This window comes from Tamandua tetradactyla, chromosome 9, assembly GCF_023851605.1.
Source record: "Tamandua tetradactyla isolate mTamTet1 chromosome 9, mTamTet1.pri, whole genome shotgun sequence".
Taxonomy (NCBI): domain Eukaryota; kingdom Metazoa; phylum Chordata; class Mammalia; order Pilosa; family Myrmecophagidae; genus Tamandua; species Tamandua tetradactyla.
Window position 1 is genome coordinate 44,844,349 of NC_135335.1, and position 19,074 is coordinate 44,863,422.

Here is a 19,074-nt window from a genome sequence, read left to right on the forward strand (position 1 = left end):
CATGTATCATTTTTACAGTGTTTTTCAATTTGGCTTTTCTTTTAAAGAAGTAGTGGAAATAAATGTCATAACTCATGCACATAAGGAATCAACCATACCATTGGTGAGACAAGAGGAGTACAGGCCAGGCAATGTAAATGCACATAACACAGCACTGAATTGGGAGGTAATCAAGTTAAGTCCTGAAGTACTTTTAGAGGAGATCAAAGAGGACTCGAGTGCCATGGAAGATTCCATGAGAGTTAGGAACTCTAAAGATTGGTGGGACTAGGGTAGATGAGAGCATGCAAGCCGCTCCCACTGAGAGGAAATCAGAACAGTGGCATTCCACATTCATGGGAAAGGGAGAGAAGAGGCAAATCAAGCCAGGCATTTCTTCTGTAGCGCCTCTGCCTTCCTTTGTTACAATAACATTGCAAGTAAGACAAGACAGATAATTTACATTGAGTAACACGAATATAAATTAAACAACATGAACAAGACATCTAACAAAGAGACAGGGATTTTTCCTTCCAAGTAACTTGGATTTACTTCCTTATTTTCAAAGTTTAACCGAAGCTTGGAACTTTGCTTTTAATTGAGTGATTACATTTTACAGACTTTTATACAAATTTTAATTAAGCTACAAAGGGTATTCTATCAATTCATCTGCTGTGTGTCCCGTTCCCAATCTTAACTCAAAAGCCATGATGTCAGCATGATGACAAAAGAGCCACACATGATGCCCTCCCAACGTACATTTAGTGTATCTAATTTGCATATCCTGCAATTTTATTATCTTGTTTAGAGTGTCCAGGATTTGGCATTATTCCTTTCACTCTGGCTTGAAGGATTCTTTTAACCTGTGACTATGACAAAAATTCCATTGCTGTTCACATTTCATGATTGCTCATGCATCTATTCCTGGACATTTTGATCTTCAGACTATCAAAATTTAACACAACTTTATAGTGAAGGGAAATGAGCATGCTAGTTCCAAGTTTTTTTTAATGACTCCAAAAAATCAGTCCCCTCTCGCTTCTAGCTCTGACTCTGGTGGCCAAGGGCAAGCCTGGCTAAAAATTTAAAACCTAAGACCAAACCTAAGACGATGGTAGACCACACCGGACCCTTTTGCGGAGGTGAATTCAAGCCTTCTCTTGCTGGCAAGTGTAGTAACAGTCTCCCCACAGACTACTGCCCACAAGGAAAGTTGGCTAAAAAAGAAACTGTCATGAATGGAAGAAATATGGAAACACGGGACTTCAACCAGGCAAATGCCAACCAGACAGCTGACCTAGAAGCTTAAGCTTTCCCTTCCCACTTGGCTCATGGGGATCTTCAATCCACTGAGGAATATGGTCAGGCAGCATCTCATTCTACCTCTGCCAAGAGAATGTTCCAGAGGACGATGTTTGATGGCAAGGTGATATCTTAAATCATATGGTCTGTTCTTTTCTATTTCTAACAAACAGCAACAATTAGCATACAGTATATATGTCATTCCCCTGTCTTCCAATAACCTCAGAAAAATAATTTAATTTTTCAAAATAGGGGAAAAACATATGCAAAATCACTTACAATGAACTATAATTGGGTTCCTAGATAAGAAGCAGGCATTCAATGAGAAAGGAAGATTTTAAAGCAACCTAACTCCCCCTACTTAAATGTAAGAGCTAAGGCTATTAAACTCTTAGACGAAAACACAGGCATAAATATTAATGTCCTTGGATTAGGCAGTGGTTTCTCAGACACGACCCAAAAGCATAAGCAACAAAAGAAAAAACAGACACTGGACTTCAATGAAATAAAAAAGTTTTGTGCTTCAAAGGATACCATCGAGAAAGTGAGAAGACAAAACCCACAGAATGGGGGAAAATATTTGCAAATTATATCTCTGATAAGGGATTTACAACTAGAAAATAAAAAATAATTCCCACAACTCAATAATAAAAAGATGAATGATCCAACTGAAAAATCTGCAAAAGATCTGAACAGACATTTCTCCAAAGAACGTACACAATAGCCAATAAACACATGAAAAGATGCTCTCCATCATTAGCCCTCAGGGAAATGCAAATCAAAACCACAATGAGTGAAATAAGCCAGACATAGAAGACAAAGAGTGTATGATTTCACTTGTATGAAATAACTAGAATATGTGAATTCACTGAGATAGGCAGTAGATTATAGGTTACTGGGGCAGGGAGAAAGGGGTAATGGGGAGCTGTGCTTAATGGGCACAGAGTTTCTATTCGGGGTGATGGAAATGTTTTGCTAATCAATGGTGGTGATGGTAGCACAGCATGGTAAATATAATTAATACCACTGAATTATATGTTTGAAAGTGTTTAAAATCCAAAATTTTATGTTATATTTATTTAAAAAGATAAAAATTAATAAACGACATCCTCAACAACAGACTGAGCTATTACTTCACATCCACCAATATAACTATTATTTTTTAAAAGGAAAATAAATGTTGATGAGGATATAGAGAAATCAGAACTCTCACGCACCACTAGTGGAACTGTGAAATGGTACAGACACTTTAGAAAAGAGCCTGGCAGTTCCTCAAAAGGTTAAATGTAGAGTTACCATATGACCCAGAAATCACACTCTTAGGCATTTACCCAAGAGAGATAAAAAACCTGTCCACTTAAAAATGTGCACATATTTACAGCAGTATTATTCATAAAAGCCAAAAAAAAAAAAGGTAGAAACAGCCAAAATATCCAGCAACTGATGGCTGGCTAAATAAAATGTAGCATATATCCACAAAATGGGATATTATCCAACCATAAAAACAAATGAACTACTAATACATGCTACAGCGCAGATGAACCCTGAAAACATTATCTTAATTGGAAGAAGCCAGTCACAAAAGGCTACATGTTATCAGTCCATTTATAAGAATTGTCCAGAACAGGCAAATCCATAGAGACAGAAATCAGATTCGTGGCCTGGCTTGAGCTAGGAGGTAGACTGGGGAGAAATGAAAAGTGACTGCTAAAGGGTGCAGGGTTTCTTTTGGGAACGATGAAGATGTTCTAGAACTGATTGTGATGATGGTTGCGTAACTTGATCTACCAAAAAAAAAAATACTGAATTGTACACTTTAAATAGGTGAACTGTATAACATGTGAACCTTATCTCAACCAATCTGCTATTGAAAAAAATCTAAATCAGGGGTTCCTGACCTAGAGTATGAAAACTGGGCACACATCTGGAGTTTGGAGGAGAGAGTATTTCAGCTTTCATCAGATTCCCATGGGGTTGATTACCACAACAAAATTTAATAACCAGTTTTCATGTTACTGAGAGGCAAGAAAAGTTTCATCCTAAGAGGGCAATGCCTCATGCTGATTACTTTTAAAGAGACAGAAATAGTACTTGGCACAAGACAAGGTTTTCCTCAGCCTGATAACACCCAAGAGGCAATGATTTGTTCCATAGCCTGAATTGGGCTGTGCAGGGAAGTGGCAATGATACGTTTGAACAATGAAACCTCAAGTGATGGGCCTTGTGTAAAATCTACAAACACGGGGGAGGTTTTTCCACCAGCCAGAGCTGGGATGAAGAGTTGGAAGAATCGCCAAACCTCCGATCTGTCTTAAATAGTTAAGATTCTACATTCTGCCACAAGACTTGTTGATTTATGAGAAGTTGATTAAACTTTCTGACTCTCAGCTTTCTTATTCATAAAAAAGAGGCAGATAATAGCTATTTCACAAGGATTTCGTGAAAATTAAATTAAATTATATATAATAGAGGTAAAGTGCTTAGCACTGTGCCTGGCATGTAAATCAGCACTCAGTGATTAGCCATTATTTATAATATCATTATTGATTTTCGTCATAAAGGATAGGAATTTGTCCCCTTTAGAGTCCAGGTATTTCCCCCCAAAAAAGCATTGTTAGCCAACTAAACTAAGAGTTGAATTTAATAAAATAACCAAAGAAGACTGGTCTAACTTCTCAAACAATTTTAATAAAATTTCTTACCTACATAATTTCAGAAATTCCATTTTCTGTCATTTCTTTTCAATTGTCTATTTAATTGACCAGAAATATGCTTCCAGGTTTAGGGAAGGAGGGGGTGAGCAAAAGATACTAGAAATATCATTAAGCTACTTGAGCTTAAAATTCTACTTGCTTACCCAGATAAAGCACTTCTCATCCAAGTACTGAGAACTTTCCATTTAATGAGCCATTAAAAAAAAAAACAAAAAACAGATATGGTCCCATTGAACAGCCAGTCTCAATTCACAGCCAGTCTCAATTCTTTGCCAAAACTTTCACAAAAGCTTAAAGGAAAGGCAGTGATGATTTCGATTTCGAAACCCAAGCAGGTCACATACACCCAAGCCCCCAACTCCCCTGTGATAAGCCATTTTAAAGTCATACCTTGGGACCAGGCTATCCCCTCCACGGAGAGTGGTAGGGTCCAGCTCAAAAATAGAGGAGATGTCATTTCCTTCCGGCACAGAGACCAGCGAGTACACCATCTTTTCTTGGGCATTTCGCAACCTACTTCGAGACGCATCTTGATCGGGATCCACCTGGGGACGATAAGTTCACTGAATCAAGTATACAGTGTGCCAAACCCTTCATGCGCTAAAACCACTCCACAATCCACAGGAGCAGAGAAGAAACTACAGCAGAGGTCAGCCGGTGGCAAGAGAAGCACCCCATTTCATAAAAGATGACAACAGGACACATGACCCAAGAATATTTATGCTCTACTGCCTGGCGTTGCAATAAAAGTGACAGTTTAGACAATTTGGGGCTGTGAGAATAGTTTCCATGGAAGGAGGGCTGCAGGTGTGAGAGAATTCAGTACAGCTACATCCACAGCCGGGGACAGGGGAGCACTGTGAGAAAATGCATCCTGTGGATTTGATAAAATAAGAGTTGTGCTAATCTGTAGCAATGACTACTAAGAGATCATACAGCTCCTTCCCAGGAGAAAATACGTTAGTAAATACCCTTGAAGCCTAGTGTTCATAAGCAGCAATCCCAGGGTGGCCGAGAAAAATATGTGAGGAGTCAGACTAGTCCGGGAAAAATGCCCATAATTAATCAAGGAGGGCCGCGCACGACAACTCGGGAAAACAGGCCTCTCCAGCTACTTCTGGAATTTGGCTTAGGCTGAAGAAAATCTCTGAAAGGGAAGACTGGTGAACAACGATGAAAACTTTGCTGAGCAAATGTGAAAACGTTTTAGGGAAGTCTTTTCCAGCGACACCAAAGCCCATTTGTCTAAGGGTGATCAAGCAGCGTGCCGAGGCTAAGACCCGGCCTGCTAGGCTTCGCCAGGTCTTGCTCAGCCTTGCGACTCCACGTGGGATTATTTTCAACGTGTAAAATCCTCCCAGCATGACAACATCCACCTGCATCAACTGGGAAAGCCACATTTTCTCTGTTACTAACTTGTCTTTCTTAGGCCGAGGCACTGCCTCCCCTCTAAAAAGTGAGGAAGAGCTCACCAGGAAGACAAGGGAATTGCGATAAAGGAAAACAAACTGAATAGGCAAAGGAAAGAGGGCCAGAGGATCTAATTCCATGAGTCCGAGATCTAGAGTTCAGACAATCACCTGTTTTATCAGCTCATCAGGACCCCTAACTTCTGTCTGTAAAACAGAACAAAACAACCACCACACAAAAAATTACCCCTTTACCACCCCAAACCTCTCCTCTCCCTCCTTCACACTCTAATGACTTGTAGCTCTACTTAAACTCGAGACCTTATAGTCGATCCACACTAAAGTCCTAACCCAATGATGGTTTGAGATACAGAGCTCAGCTGTAGCTAAAATTTCAGAGACCTGGGCGAAGCCTAGAGAAAAATGAAAACTTCACTGAGCTGTCTGTGTCTGGAAAGGTGACTGTGAAGGAAACAGCAGCCTGGCATTCCCTCGGAGTGTGGTCTGCGTTTGCCACCTAGTGGGAAGAAAGGTACATGTGCAAAGATCGGCCAGCGAGAAAGGGTCTCAGGACACCCTTTTCCATCCTCTGGCATCCAACAAGTGGCTGAAGAGCAGCACTGGGTTTTCGACAACCACAACGAAACTGATGAGGTCCGAGGCAAGAACTGGAGACTTCCTCTCCCAAACTTTCCCGACTCTGTTTTTCCCACTGAAGAGGGTGAAGGATGCAGGACCCTCCCCGTCCTAACAGCTTCCTCACAAAGGTAAGCAACCCTTCCATGGCATGCAAACCACTGCACATGCTGCCCTCGGAGTAACCAGGGCAGGGCACCCACGCCTGTTGGCATGTCCCCATCACCCTGGCATGGAGAAACAGAAAGACTGCTGAGCTCCAAGAGATCCTGAAAGATGGGACAAGTCAGAACCACTTTCAATGTCTACATCTTCATCTGTCAAAAGAAGACCATAGAGCGGGCCACGGTGGCTCAGCAGGTAAGAGGGCTTGCCTGCCATGCCCGAGGACCTGGGTTCGCTTCCCGGTGCCTGCCCATGTAAAAAAAAAAAAAAAAAGAGATGACCATAAAATTTGGCCTTTGATAGGGCTGCTGTACAGCCCAGATGAACTGGTGGATAGGGAGGCATGAAAAATGACGATGATAGCGTACAGTTTACAAAAATGCAATTTATTAAGTGATTACTGGGTGCCATGAACTTCATTTTCACAATGATCTCACTTCATCCTCGCAACAAACTTATCCTTCATTTCTCCAGATGAGGTACTTAAGGCTCAGAGAGGGAATATAACTTGTCCAAGGTCACACAGCACATAAGTGGTAGATCTAGTATCTAAACCCAGATCTGTCTCATTCCCCCACCATGTTTTTGTTCATTATGTTCCTCCTCCTGCATTACAAATGCCAGTCTCCTCTCATACATCAACAGATCTGAAGAGCAGCCCCATTCCCTATAGGGTACAAGGTTCTTACGAAAGAAACCGGGCTTTCCTCCCAAGAAATCTCAGAAGTAGACTTCCCCTGTGTTACCTCTGATGGCACACTAGAAACAAATGAATCCAAGTCACATACAGGCAGATCTTTATCTCAATATAAAGATGGAAGGACAAGAACTGTCTTAGGAAAAGTAATTTTCATGAATACTATTCAGATATATTTCACAAAAGATTTCCTAAGACACTGGCAAAAGGTTGGACTAGGTCAGTGCTTTCCAAGCCAAATTAACTATGGAAATAAGCTTTTAAAATGGACTCAGAAGTGAGAATTAAAAAGAGGAAATACGAGGCCAGATATGTCTGGAAACCCAGAGGTACCAGACTCTCCAAGAACATCAACCAGTTTCATTCCTCTACCCCATAAGGTAAATACTCCTTTCCAGCATGAAGAAGTTAAAATGGTCTTTATCCAAATATCTCTGAAGAGTGAGAGAAAGATCAAATGAGAGGGAAGAGGTGTAAGTGAGATACTTTGATCTTTGATCTATCAATCAAAAACTATCGATATTTCTTTTTAGTGTTTAGTGTTTTAGAATAGCTAGAAGAAAATACCTGAAGTCACTGAACTGAAATTCAGTAACCCTGATCTTTGATAATGACGTTACAACTATATTGCAAAAAATATACTGTATATTTATTTTTTTAAAAAGTCAGTTGCCCTTGTTTGTATGGATCTATTTTTGGGTGTTTTGTTTTGTTCTGTATATATCTGTCAATACTATACTATCTTAGCTAACTTCCCTCTGTTGGAAATCTTAAAATCGAGTAAACTGGAGTACTAGTGGTCAATGAGGGGGGAAGGTGATAAGGGGTATGGGATGTATGGTGTTTTCTTTTTATTTCTTTTTCTGGAGTGATACAAAAGTTCTAAAAATGATCACGGTGATGCATTTACTGTGAGCCACTGACTCTACACTAGATGGACTGTATGGTGTGTATGTCTCAATAAAATTACATTTTGAAAAAAGAGGCACAGAAGGAAGGAGAGCCCAGGACAGGGGAGGACTTGTTGACCTTGCAAGTCCCTGTTCTAACAGCAGAGAAGCCTCAGGCACAACTCCTTTGAGTGTCTTTCAAAGCTAACATCCTATCTGGAAACATAGCCAGAAGGTTACCTTTCACTGCAGATTTCACAACATTCCCCAGACAATTACATTTTGTATTATCTCCACCACAACTCCCTTCATTAACATGTATATTTTAAAGTCATTCCAAATTTTTCAAAATGTTACTAAAAAAAGAAAAAACGCAAAAAAGACCTACCCAACACCACCCACCACACCTACGACGAGACCAATCCATGGACACACAACCTCAACAAACAGAGCAGAAACTGTTTGGTATTTTGCTGTTTCTTTAATCCTAGACCAGCCACGCCAGTTCTCACAAGAGAACTGTTTTACTTATACCTACCACTTTCACGTAATAATACCACCATGGCCCTCTCCCACCCGTAACTGCAAACATCTGAACCCGACACCTGCATGCCAGCATTACTTGGCAGTATGATCTCCAAAGAAAGATCCATTTCGCATTAAAATTCCAAACCGCAGTCTCATCAGGTCTACTTCTGACTTCGCAGAAAGCAAGGACAGATGGCTAGACTACAGGACACCCAATCATGTGCCAAGTGTGTGCTACCTCATTTGTTATCTCCATTGTGTAAAAGACACCACCCACATCGCACACTCATTCCTTGAACAATCTGAGTCTTGGTGTGACGTCTTCAGCAATGGGACACTGTGAAAGGCCAGCCTTTTCCATAGAGGCCATCGCTGTCTCCAACCAAGGAGTACTCCAAAAGACACCGTGAACTCCTCCAACACGGAAGCATACAGGAAACACATCACCATCAACAAACCCTTGCACCAACCAGGACACAAGGGGACATGACTGCCCTTAAGGGAAACACAGAAAAACCTTCTTTCAAAGCAGTCTAAGATGTCCTCTTCCCCAGCTCTCAGTGACCACGGTGGCAGGTTCTTAAGTAAGGGTCCAGATAATTTGGCCTCACTCTACAGAGGAAGACAAGAAGGCTCTTGCCCATACTTACTGAGGGCTGAAACTCCAGGCATTCTTCCTCAAAGTCAGGGTCTACCTGATGAAAAAGAATCATTAGAAAATTAAAACATCCATTGCTTTCTCCAGGATTCGGCCCCATTTACAGAAGACTTCAACACCTACAAATGTCTTTGAACAGCTAAGGATGTGTCCCTTCCCTCTGTTCACGACACCAGCATGCCACAACGACGACACGTCACACAAGAACAACACACACGGTACACTGCACCAGTTACCAAGAGATGGCTCTTCAGTATAGACAGAAGGAACACAATGAATTAACTGGAAAAGCAACAGTTAAAAGTCTGAGATAAATAAAAGATCAGAGGACCCAGTCTCTGGCATTCCTGTTTATTTTCAGTTAAAAATAAAAAAATGTTAGGCCTCCAGCAAGAGCTACTTTTGCCTTAGAACCCAACAGAGAATGCAACTGCCATTGCTCTTTGGCAAACCAAGTAATCAACATTTCTCACAGCTGGTTAGATGAAGCTATAATTCCATACGGCTCCATTTTAAATTTTTACTAAGACTTCTGGATCTTCAGTTCTTAAATATTTCAAAATCCAGTATCAGACATCCCAGAGTTTAGCACATTTAAATTCAGCATTTCTCAAGTCAGTTGCAAAAGCAGTACTGACACCCACTCATCCACAGGAAAATCTCTGAGAAGCATCACCAGTGGCACCAGACGGAGGTGTCTTTTGATGTATGACTAGAATCTCATATGAATACCCATGGTACGTCTTCCAGAAGATCAGAGCAAAGCTCAACATCTTCCACACAGTAAGAAAGGCTCCTTAATTTAATAGAAAAAATTAAAAGGTAAACGCCTTCCGTCCTTTCAGCACTGAATTTTTCCTTTCCTTAAAATCCCTTCACAGACATTTAAGGTGAAGTTAATTTCTTTGAGTTTGACAAGCCTACCAGCAAAAGATTTATCTCTGTCTATTCCATTAATGCTCTGAATAACCTGATTTCTTTCTAAAATTATCGAATTCTTTATACATCTCAACCCTTCTGGTTTTATGTGCCACGTTCCCACTACAGCTGAAGCTCAGTCATTACTGTTAGGAGTGGGATTGGTAGGTAAGATGTGGGAAGGCCCAAATGCAAAGCAAGACAGGGAGATAATTCTAAATATCCAGATGAGCATTATTTTCTAACTTACTGTTCTCCTCACATCTCTTCAGAACCGCTGTCAAGTACCATAATGTGTTCATCATTTTCACCTCTCTTTTCTCTACGTAGGGAAATGAGGCAAAAGGAAACAGAAAAAGTAGGAGTCGCCGCAAGGTGACTGAGCATTGCCCTGAGCTCTATCTACCTTACGACTACAGTTAAGTGAGGAAAGGAAGTAAGTGCATCAGCCTTGAAAGAGAAAAAATAGGAGTTGCTGCTTACCTCTGCTGCTAGATAATGCCCTGTCGCCAGATGCTTGAAACGGAAGAGGCTGTTCCAATATCCTGCTCCACCCCGACAAGGGTCATGCTGAACTACCTGCAAGAAGAAAAATGATCGACAGAAGTCAAAGAAATGTCAACACCTATTAGAACAGCCCTGAAACTGAGTCATCGCACAGAAGTCATAGTTTTGGAGTGATATTTACTCGCTGGAAAACAAACAAACAAACAATATCTTCCAACAAACCACGGCAAGCATCATATGGAATGTCAGAATTCAAACACTGGAAGAGTTAAATGATGTTTCTCCAAAGAAGGAATAGAGTCTTGTAGTTAACATGAAATGGTTGGAATAAAACTTTTGACAATTTTTAATTATTTACCATAATCATAAAGGAGATATCAAGATTCTGTAATTCATCCATAAAAAGCACTTCCAAAAAGAAGAATTTTGTGGAAAACTGTACAAGCCATCTGTGCATATAATTCATGTGCTTGAACACATGCACAACTGAAACTTGAATCTCACAGCATCTGGGCCAATATACCATACAATAAATATACCACACAAGAAATGTAATTTCAGCTCCTGGGCATGATGGAATAGCGGGTACCATGAGTTGCTGCCATAAACAATTAGACACTACAAAAAATATAAGAAATTGCCATAGACTATCAGAAAACTGGATTAAATATACGAAGTAACTATGTTCAGATGCTGGACAAAAAGCACAATTGTGACTCTGAGAGAAGGGACACAAACAAGCGCTGCTATTGCTCCAGCTGTCTGGACAGTGGCCCAGGAAGGGGGAACCCAAGCAGAGGGCACTGGTCTCCCTCAGTTGAAGAAATAGGTCGAGTTTAGGGAGCCTGAGTGCCTGGCATCTGTGGGGCAGAGAACAGAAAAGTATAGCGCAACACAGCCAAAGAGCTCCAGAAATCTGCTTAGGGGATTCCTTAAGTCTTTGGCTGAATATCAAGCTGCCCAGGTGAGACTCTACAGGCCAAATAAAGAACAATTACAGGGAAGCTGTAGTTGCTTGGAGGTATTCTGATTTTGACAAGCCTAAGTGAACAGCTCTTGCTGAATATCTGGGACATGCAGTGGAGATGTTAAAAGACCTCTAAAATAAGGGCTATGCTACACCTAACCAAACAAAGCTTAAAAACAAATCCCCAGGGATCAAACTGATCCACCAGTAACTTTACTGTATGACAAAACAAAACCCCAATACTCATCTTTAAAAAAGGAAGGATAACGAGACACTCAAAGTAGAACAATAATATCCAGCATCCAATCATCAAGTGCCGGACTAGCAAATAATCAGGAAAAATAGAACCCATAACCAGCTGCGTGGCCTGTCAGACAACAGTACATGATCCAGCATGTCTGTGCGGACTGGGGAAAAGAAGGGCAGGAAAAAATCTTTCAGAAATAATAACCAGAAGTATTCTCATTTTGATACATATCCACAGGTATTCAAGAAACTTAAACTCCAAGCAGGATAAGCACATGTGCATGCGCACAAACACATGTGCACACACATACCAACCCACATCATCATCAGATTAATGATAATCAGATTAATGATAACCAGAAATCAAAAGAAAAATCTGAAAAGCAGCCAGGGAATAAAGGCATTATATACAAGGAACAAAGAAAACTGTTGCATTTACATCAGAAACAATGCAAGCTGGATCAACATCTAGAAAGCACAGAAATATAAAACTATTGGGTTAGTTTGGAGCTGTTATGTACCCCAGAAAAAGCCATGTTCTTTTAATCCATTCTTGTGGGCGCAGACCTATTGTAAGTGGGACCTTTTGGTTAGGATGTTTTAAATGAGATATGGATCATATTCAAGGTGGGTCTTAATCTCTTACTGGAGACTTTTATGAGAGGATAAAAGGCAGAATCACAGAGAGAAACTCCCCAGAGAGGCTAAGAAAGGACCCACAGACACTCAGAGAGGAGGTCACTGAACCAGAAGCTGAAAGCAATGGAACCTGGGAGAGGAGGACCAGCAGATGCTGGCCATGTCCCTTCCCACAGGACAGAGGAACCCTGGATGCCAGCAGTCTTTCTTCAGAGAAGGTATCTTCCTCTTGATGCCTTAATTTGGATATTTTCTTGGCCTTAGAACTGTAAATTTGTAAGCTAATAAATCCTCATTGTAAAAGCCAACCCATTTCTGGTATATTGCATTTTGGCAGCTTTAGCAAACTGAAACACTATCTACCTAGAATTTCATATCCAACAAAAATATCCTTCAAGGTTGGGGGTGCAAGGGTAGTTCAGCAATAGAATTTTCACCTGCCATGTGGGAGACCCAGGTTCAAACCTGGCCTGTGTACTTTCCCCCACCTGAAAGCATTTTTTTCAACAAATAATGCTGCAATAATGGGACAATCACATGGAAAAAGAATGAAATGTGAGCCCCACCATACAAAATATACGCACTATATATATATATTTATATTGTATATATATTTATATATATATGGGATATATATATATATCCTTCAAAAATGAAGGCCACATGAATGCCCTCAATCATGAGGCTTACTCTTGTGAGCTTATGTAGGTAGCAGAGAAGATTAGCCTACCTACAGGCATGTCTAAGAGTTACTTCTGGAGGACCTCTGTTGTTGCTCAGATATGGCTTCACTCTCTCTAAGCCCAACTCTGCAAGTGAAATAATTGCCCTCCCCCCATGTGGGACATGACATTTGGGGTGAAAGTCTCCCTGGCAACATGGGAGATGACTCCCAGGGATGAATCCAGACCTGGCACTGTGGGATCAACAATTACATCCTGACCAAAAGGGGCAAAAGAAATGTAACTAATAAAATATCAGTGACAAAGAGAGTTCAAATAGAGTCAAGAGGCTACTCGGGAGATTGCTCTTAACACAAGCTTCAGTTAGACCTTGCTACCTGTCATAACCTGCCAAACCCAATCAGGACCATTCCAGCCAATCCTAAAGAACACCTAGGGCAATATATAAGATTCCACAAGGGTTCCATGCACTAGAGTAACTTTCCAGAAACCTACTACCTCCAGGTGGCTCACTGGTTCAGATAAGTCCTGAAACCTAGCCCATCCTTTCCAGGACATCAGATAGTTCCATCTCCCTATGCCATATCAGTGACAGACCCTTCCAATATAAAAAATTTAGAATGGTCACAGCCCAAACACCCCTTAAGAGAGGGATGGAAAGATCAAAGGTAATGGTGGAGGTATACAGAGAAGATAGGATTTAACAAATGAATATGAATATTGAATCATTAAATTGATACCTCTTTTAGTCTCCAGTATTTCAGAACAACTAGAAGTAAAAACCTAAAATTATGGAATCGTAACCCATGTCAAACTCTGAAATATGTTCTACAACTTATTGTGGTGCTGTGCTTTGAAATTTATAGCTTTTTTGTATATATGTTATTTTTCACAAAAAAAAAAGAAGCAAAAAAAAGTCAATTGTGATGATTAAGTATTTAAACCCTCTAGCCTCCTATATTCTGGAGCAGCTAGAAGGAAAAATCTGAGAGGATCGTATGGTAGCCCAAGACAAACTCCGGGATCTGTCCCGTAATGACTTGTTGAAGAATGCTTTGAAAACTATTGCTTTTTTATTTCTTTGCTTTGTATATATGTTCTACTATACAATAAAAAAAAGTTAAAAATCAAAAAAGAAGGCCACATGGAAGGTAACACAGTGCAGCCACTGTAGAAAACAGTTTGGTGGTCTCTCAAAAAGCTAAACACAAATATACCGCATGTCCTGGCAATCCCCCTTGTGAGTTTATACCCAAAAGACCTGAAAGGAGAGACTTGGATAGATATCTGTGCACTGATGCTCATAACAGCAGTTTTCACAATAGCCAAAAAGTGGAACCAAGGCAAATGTCCCATCAGCAGGTCAAAACGTGGTCTACACATATAATGGAATATTACTCAGTGTTAAAAAGGTATGAAGAACTGATCCAGGTTACCTCATGGATGAAGCTGGAAGACATCATGGTGTCTGAAACAGGTCTGACAAAAAAGGACGGATATTGTATGATTCCACTTGTATGAAAGAGCTAGAATATGCAAACTCATAGAAAGAGAAGGTATTATACAGGTTACCAGGGGCGAGGGTGGTAAGGATAGCAGAATATTGCGAATGTGATTAAGCCCAATGGATGGTACGCTGGGGATGGATGAAATGGGAGGCTTATGTTGTGTATATGTTTCTGCAACTTAAAAAAAAGAGCAACTAAAGAGACAATGACAATTAAATGCAATACATGATCCCAGACGGGATCTAATAATGGAGAAAACACTCAAAAGGACGTTACTGGGATATATGAAAAAGTTAAAATACGGATTACAAGATTTCTATCAATCTTAAATGTTTTAATTTGATAACTGTACTTAAGGTAGTTATATTAGTGAATATTCTTATTCTTGGGAAATGTACATGGAATTACTATGTGCTCAAGAGGCATCATATTTGTATGCAATGATATCTACAACCTATTCTCAAATGCTGAGAAGAGAGAAAAACAGAGAGGCAGATGAGTGGATAGAAAGAATGACATGGCAAATGTGGTAAAACATTAACATTGGTGGATCTGAGTATGTGGGGGAGGGATATGTTGGAGTTCTTTGCATGGATTTTGTATTATTTTGCACTGTCCTGTAAGTTGAACATTATTTCAAAATACACAGCTGGTGAGATTGTAAAACGGTGCAGCCACTTTGGAGGAAGTCTGGTAGTGCCTCAAATAGTTAAACACAGAGCCCAGCAATTCCACTCCCAGGTATATACCCAAGAAAAACGAAAACCTATGTTCATACAGAGACTTGGTTTTTGGTTTGTTTGTTTTTATAGCCAGATTTTTTAATTTTAAAAGGAAAAGGTTTAGAAGGAAAAGTACAGAAACTTGTACTCAGATGTTTATAGAAGCATTATTCATAACAGTAAAAAAGAGGAAACAACCCAAATGCCTACCATCTGATAAACGTGTAAATAAAATGTGGACTATCCAGACAATGGAATAGTATTTGGCAATCTAAAGGAATGAAGGAGATATCTGGTACAGTATGTGTGAAGCCTGAAAAGATGTGCAAAGTGAAAGAAGCACACCTGCATATATTACATAAGTCCACTACTAATTCCTTCATATGGCCTAAAGAATATTTTTTAGCATTTCTTATAGTGAAGGTCTGCTGGTGACAAATCATCTCACCTCTTGTCTGTATGAAAATATCTTTATTTCACCTTCATTTTTTTAATGTTCTGTTTTCCTTTTAATAACAGCTTTATTGAGATATAATACACATGCCAGACAATTCACACATTTAAAGTGTACAATTCAATGCAATTTTATAGGGTGACAGAGTTGCACAACTAATTCCAATAATAAATTTTAGAAACAGATTGTGGTTCCCTAAGGAGGTGGGGGAGATCTGAGGGGAAACAGGAAGTGACTGCTAATGGGTATGGGATTTCCTTTTGGGCAGGAGATTTTCTAAGATTTATTATATATATGATAAAAGATATTCTTTAGGCCAAAAGAAAATGATACCAGATGAAAACTTGGATCTACACAAAGGAATGAAGAGCTGGAAATAACACCCATGTGAGTAAATATAAAGAACTCCTGTTTTCATTTTTACATGTTTTTAAAATGTGACTACTTAAAAAGGCAAAATAAATAAAAATACATTTTCGTTTTAATATATGTAGATGTAAGCACCACCACCAAGAACAAGAGAGGGAAATGGAAGTATATTATTGCATGATTCTTTTATATTACATGTTAGGAAATATACTGTGTGAAGGTGATTGGCAATAAGCTAAAAAGGTACAGTGTAAACCCTAGAGCACCACTGAAAACATAAAATATCTTGGTGCTGTCTTCCTCCTTTTATTTTGAAGGGGCACTTGAGTTTCCCAAATCTGCAAGAAAAATAAATAAATAAAAAGAGAGACATTCAGTGTTTTCCCAGGACAGTCATAGGAAAAACTGGCAGGAAACAACCTTTTAGGGAGTAAGAATTAGACAGCTGTTTCTTCTCAGAAAACAAAAAAAAAGAAGAAGATGCTTGAAGTAAACTTCAGGGTTAAACACCTAAAAATTTAGAGGTACATACTCAAAACTCTCCACAGAAAGCCATCTTAATTCATTTCAGTCAATTTCAAATGAATAAGACATGGCGCCCGCTCTTCAGGTACTACATGGTGACTCCACATTTATTATGTTTTCTTCAGTTTTATGAGGGCATGTACAGCAAGGTGCAACTTTGCTCGTACACTGTGTAAACATATCCTATTCATAGAAAAACAGCTCAATGGAGGTGGGTACATTAGGTCAATGGAGGTGGGTACATTAGGTTAATGAAACGATGGTTCACTTCTTCCCTTATTTCCTCTGCTTCCAATCTCTCTTTTAAAAAATTACTTTCCTTGGGAAGATGATATGTGTATCCAAATCACACATGAAAAGTGGTTTTAAAAGACAGTTTAAAAGTATAAAGCCCTGTGCTAGGTACAGTGGGAGATCAAAACTCAGTGACAAAGTCATAAGACAAAAGTTTAGCTTTCAAGGCTTTTTTTTTTAATCTAATAGGATGGATAGCGTCCCTGTGTAGATATGCACAATAACTAAAAGGCAATTGCTAAAGGTGTGGCGAGAAAGGGAAACAGAAAAATGGGCAAAGGGTGAGAAGAAAAAACGCTATGGAAATTCCTTTTTTATCATGAAAATCAAAGAAGCAGTTTTATATAACATATCAAGATGAACCTAATTATTATAACATCCATGTTAAAAGAGAGGTAAGACAATTTAAGAACAGGTAAAAATTGAACAGACATTTCACCAAAGAAGATATACAGATGGTAAACAAGCACACGAAAAACAAATACTTACCATCATTTGTCATAAAGAACATGCAAATTAAAACAACAAAGAGATTTCACTACACACCTATTAAAATGGTTAACACTGGAAAGGCTGATCATACCAAAAGCTGGCGAAGTTGTGGAAGAACTGCTGGTAGGAATGCAAAAGCGTATGGCTACTTTGGAAAACAGTTTGGCAGTTTATCAAGTTAAACATTCACTTACCATATGACCCAGCCATTCCACTCTTAGGTACTGACCCAGGAGAAATGAAAACTTTAGATCATGCAAAGACTTGTACACAGATTCCTACAAAAGCTTTATTTATAATAGTCCAAAACAGGAAACCACCCAAATTCCCATCGAGAGATGAACGAATAAACAAAATGCAGTATGACATTCAATGGAGTACTACTCAGCAAAAGAAAGGAATAAATTATTTGATACATGGTCCATCGTGGATGAATCTCCAAATAATTGTGCTAAGTAAAAAACTGAGACCAAAAATTAAAGGACTATATACTGTACTTTCCACTGAAATGAAGTTCAAGAACAAACAACACAAATCTGAGGAGACAGAAGTCAAAACAGTGTTCACTTTTCCAGGGAGAAAAGCTAGGTAGTAACTAGGAAGGGGCTCAAGGCTGCTGGTATTGTTTTATTTCTTGATCTGGGTGAGGGTTGAAAAAAATTCATCAAGTTGTATGCTTGAGATATGCATACAATGCACGTATGCACTTAACTGCATGTATGTCTTGTCAAAGGATACCTTTGAAGATAAGGAGGAAAAAGAGCTGAAGGCAAGCAGAGCGAGAGACTGAAATGTTAACACTCAACGAGCTGCAATTATACAGAGTGACTTATGGTGAGCAGCAGAGTTCCACTTCAGTTTCAGCTCTCATGACCTCTATCATGGAGCATTAAAAGCATGTCAAGTCTCTCTCCAACCTCTCTCAATGAATTACATGCTGAAGGCAGAGCCATCAATCTTCTTTAAGCAGCATGTTAATTTTGGTACTCTCTTACTCAAAACAAATTTCAAACTTTCTCCCCTGCCTATGAATTCAGTCCCAGCTCCTCACAGCTTGGAAACACTGCCCTTGAGGCTTGGGACTTGAAAAACATTTTTTGTTTCATTTCCCATGTTTATATATGATCCCCACCAAACTGGGCTATGGAGTTTTATCCCCACACTGCCCCACATTTCCAATTCCATGCCATCATCTTATATGAAGTCACATTCTCCATTCATCCCTTCCCTCTAAAGTAGAGGTCAGCTTGTAAGAACCAGCCCCAACACTGTCTCCCCTTTAGGATGTGTTCCATAACCCCTCACCTACCCAGAAGTTCTCCTTCCTGCACCAAAACCTCCAGAGCACATGGAATTTATTTCTGATCACCTTAACTATCCAGCTGTGTGTCCCAGTTATGTGGCTGTTTGTCTTTTCTTCTCTGCCAATACCACTAGATCACCAGTTCCTTTAAAGCTGAAAACATAAAATTCACCCAGGTCTCGTGCTGGGCAGGCACCCAGTAAATATTATGGGGGTTGATAGACGAGCGACAGAAAGACAAACAGAAGGAAGGGATGATTAGGCAGCCTTGAGAAAGAAGGTCCTAATTTCAGTTTTAAATCTGTCTCCCAAGTAGGTATGATGGTGAAGGTACGCCTTCACGAGAACCATCCAGCACCATTCTGGTAGGTGGTGATGTACTTATCTCTTTAAGTCAACTCAACTCATTTTCTGGAACAAGATGGGTAAAAGGGCATGGACATCACTTCTTCCTATAAACTCAAGAGTC

The 19,074-nt window shown here is 39.7% G+C and overlaps 1 protein-coding gene across 7 annotated transcripts in view; it reads right to left on the reverse strand.

Annotated features, from left to right (window-relative positions):
• Positions 1-19,074, reverse strand: part of ITPR1 (inositol 1,4,5-trisphosphate receptor type 1) — a 355,613-nt gene that overhangs the window by 185,303 nt on the left and 151,236 nt on the right. For 6 of the 7 annotated variants that reach the window (XM_077116692.1, XM_077116687.1, XM_077116688.1 and 3 more), the window contains 3 exons: positions 10,380-10,475; positions 8,971-9,015; positions 4,386-4,540 (listed from right to left, as the gene is read on the reverse strand). In XM_077116692.1, coding sequence (XP_076972807.1) covers positions 4,386-4,540; positions 8,971-9,015; positions 10,380-10,475 — 296 coding nt within the window. The remainder of the gene's footprint in view (positions 1-4,385; positions 4,541-8,970; positions 9,016-10,379; positions 10,476-19,074) is intronic. The other variant, XM_077116686.1, reaches the window with a different exon arrangement.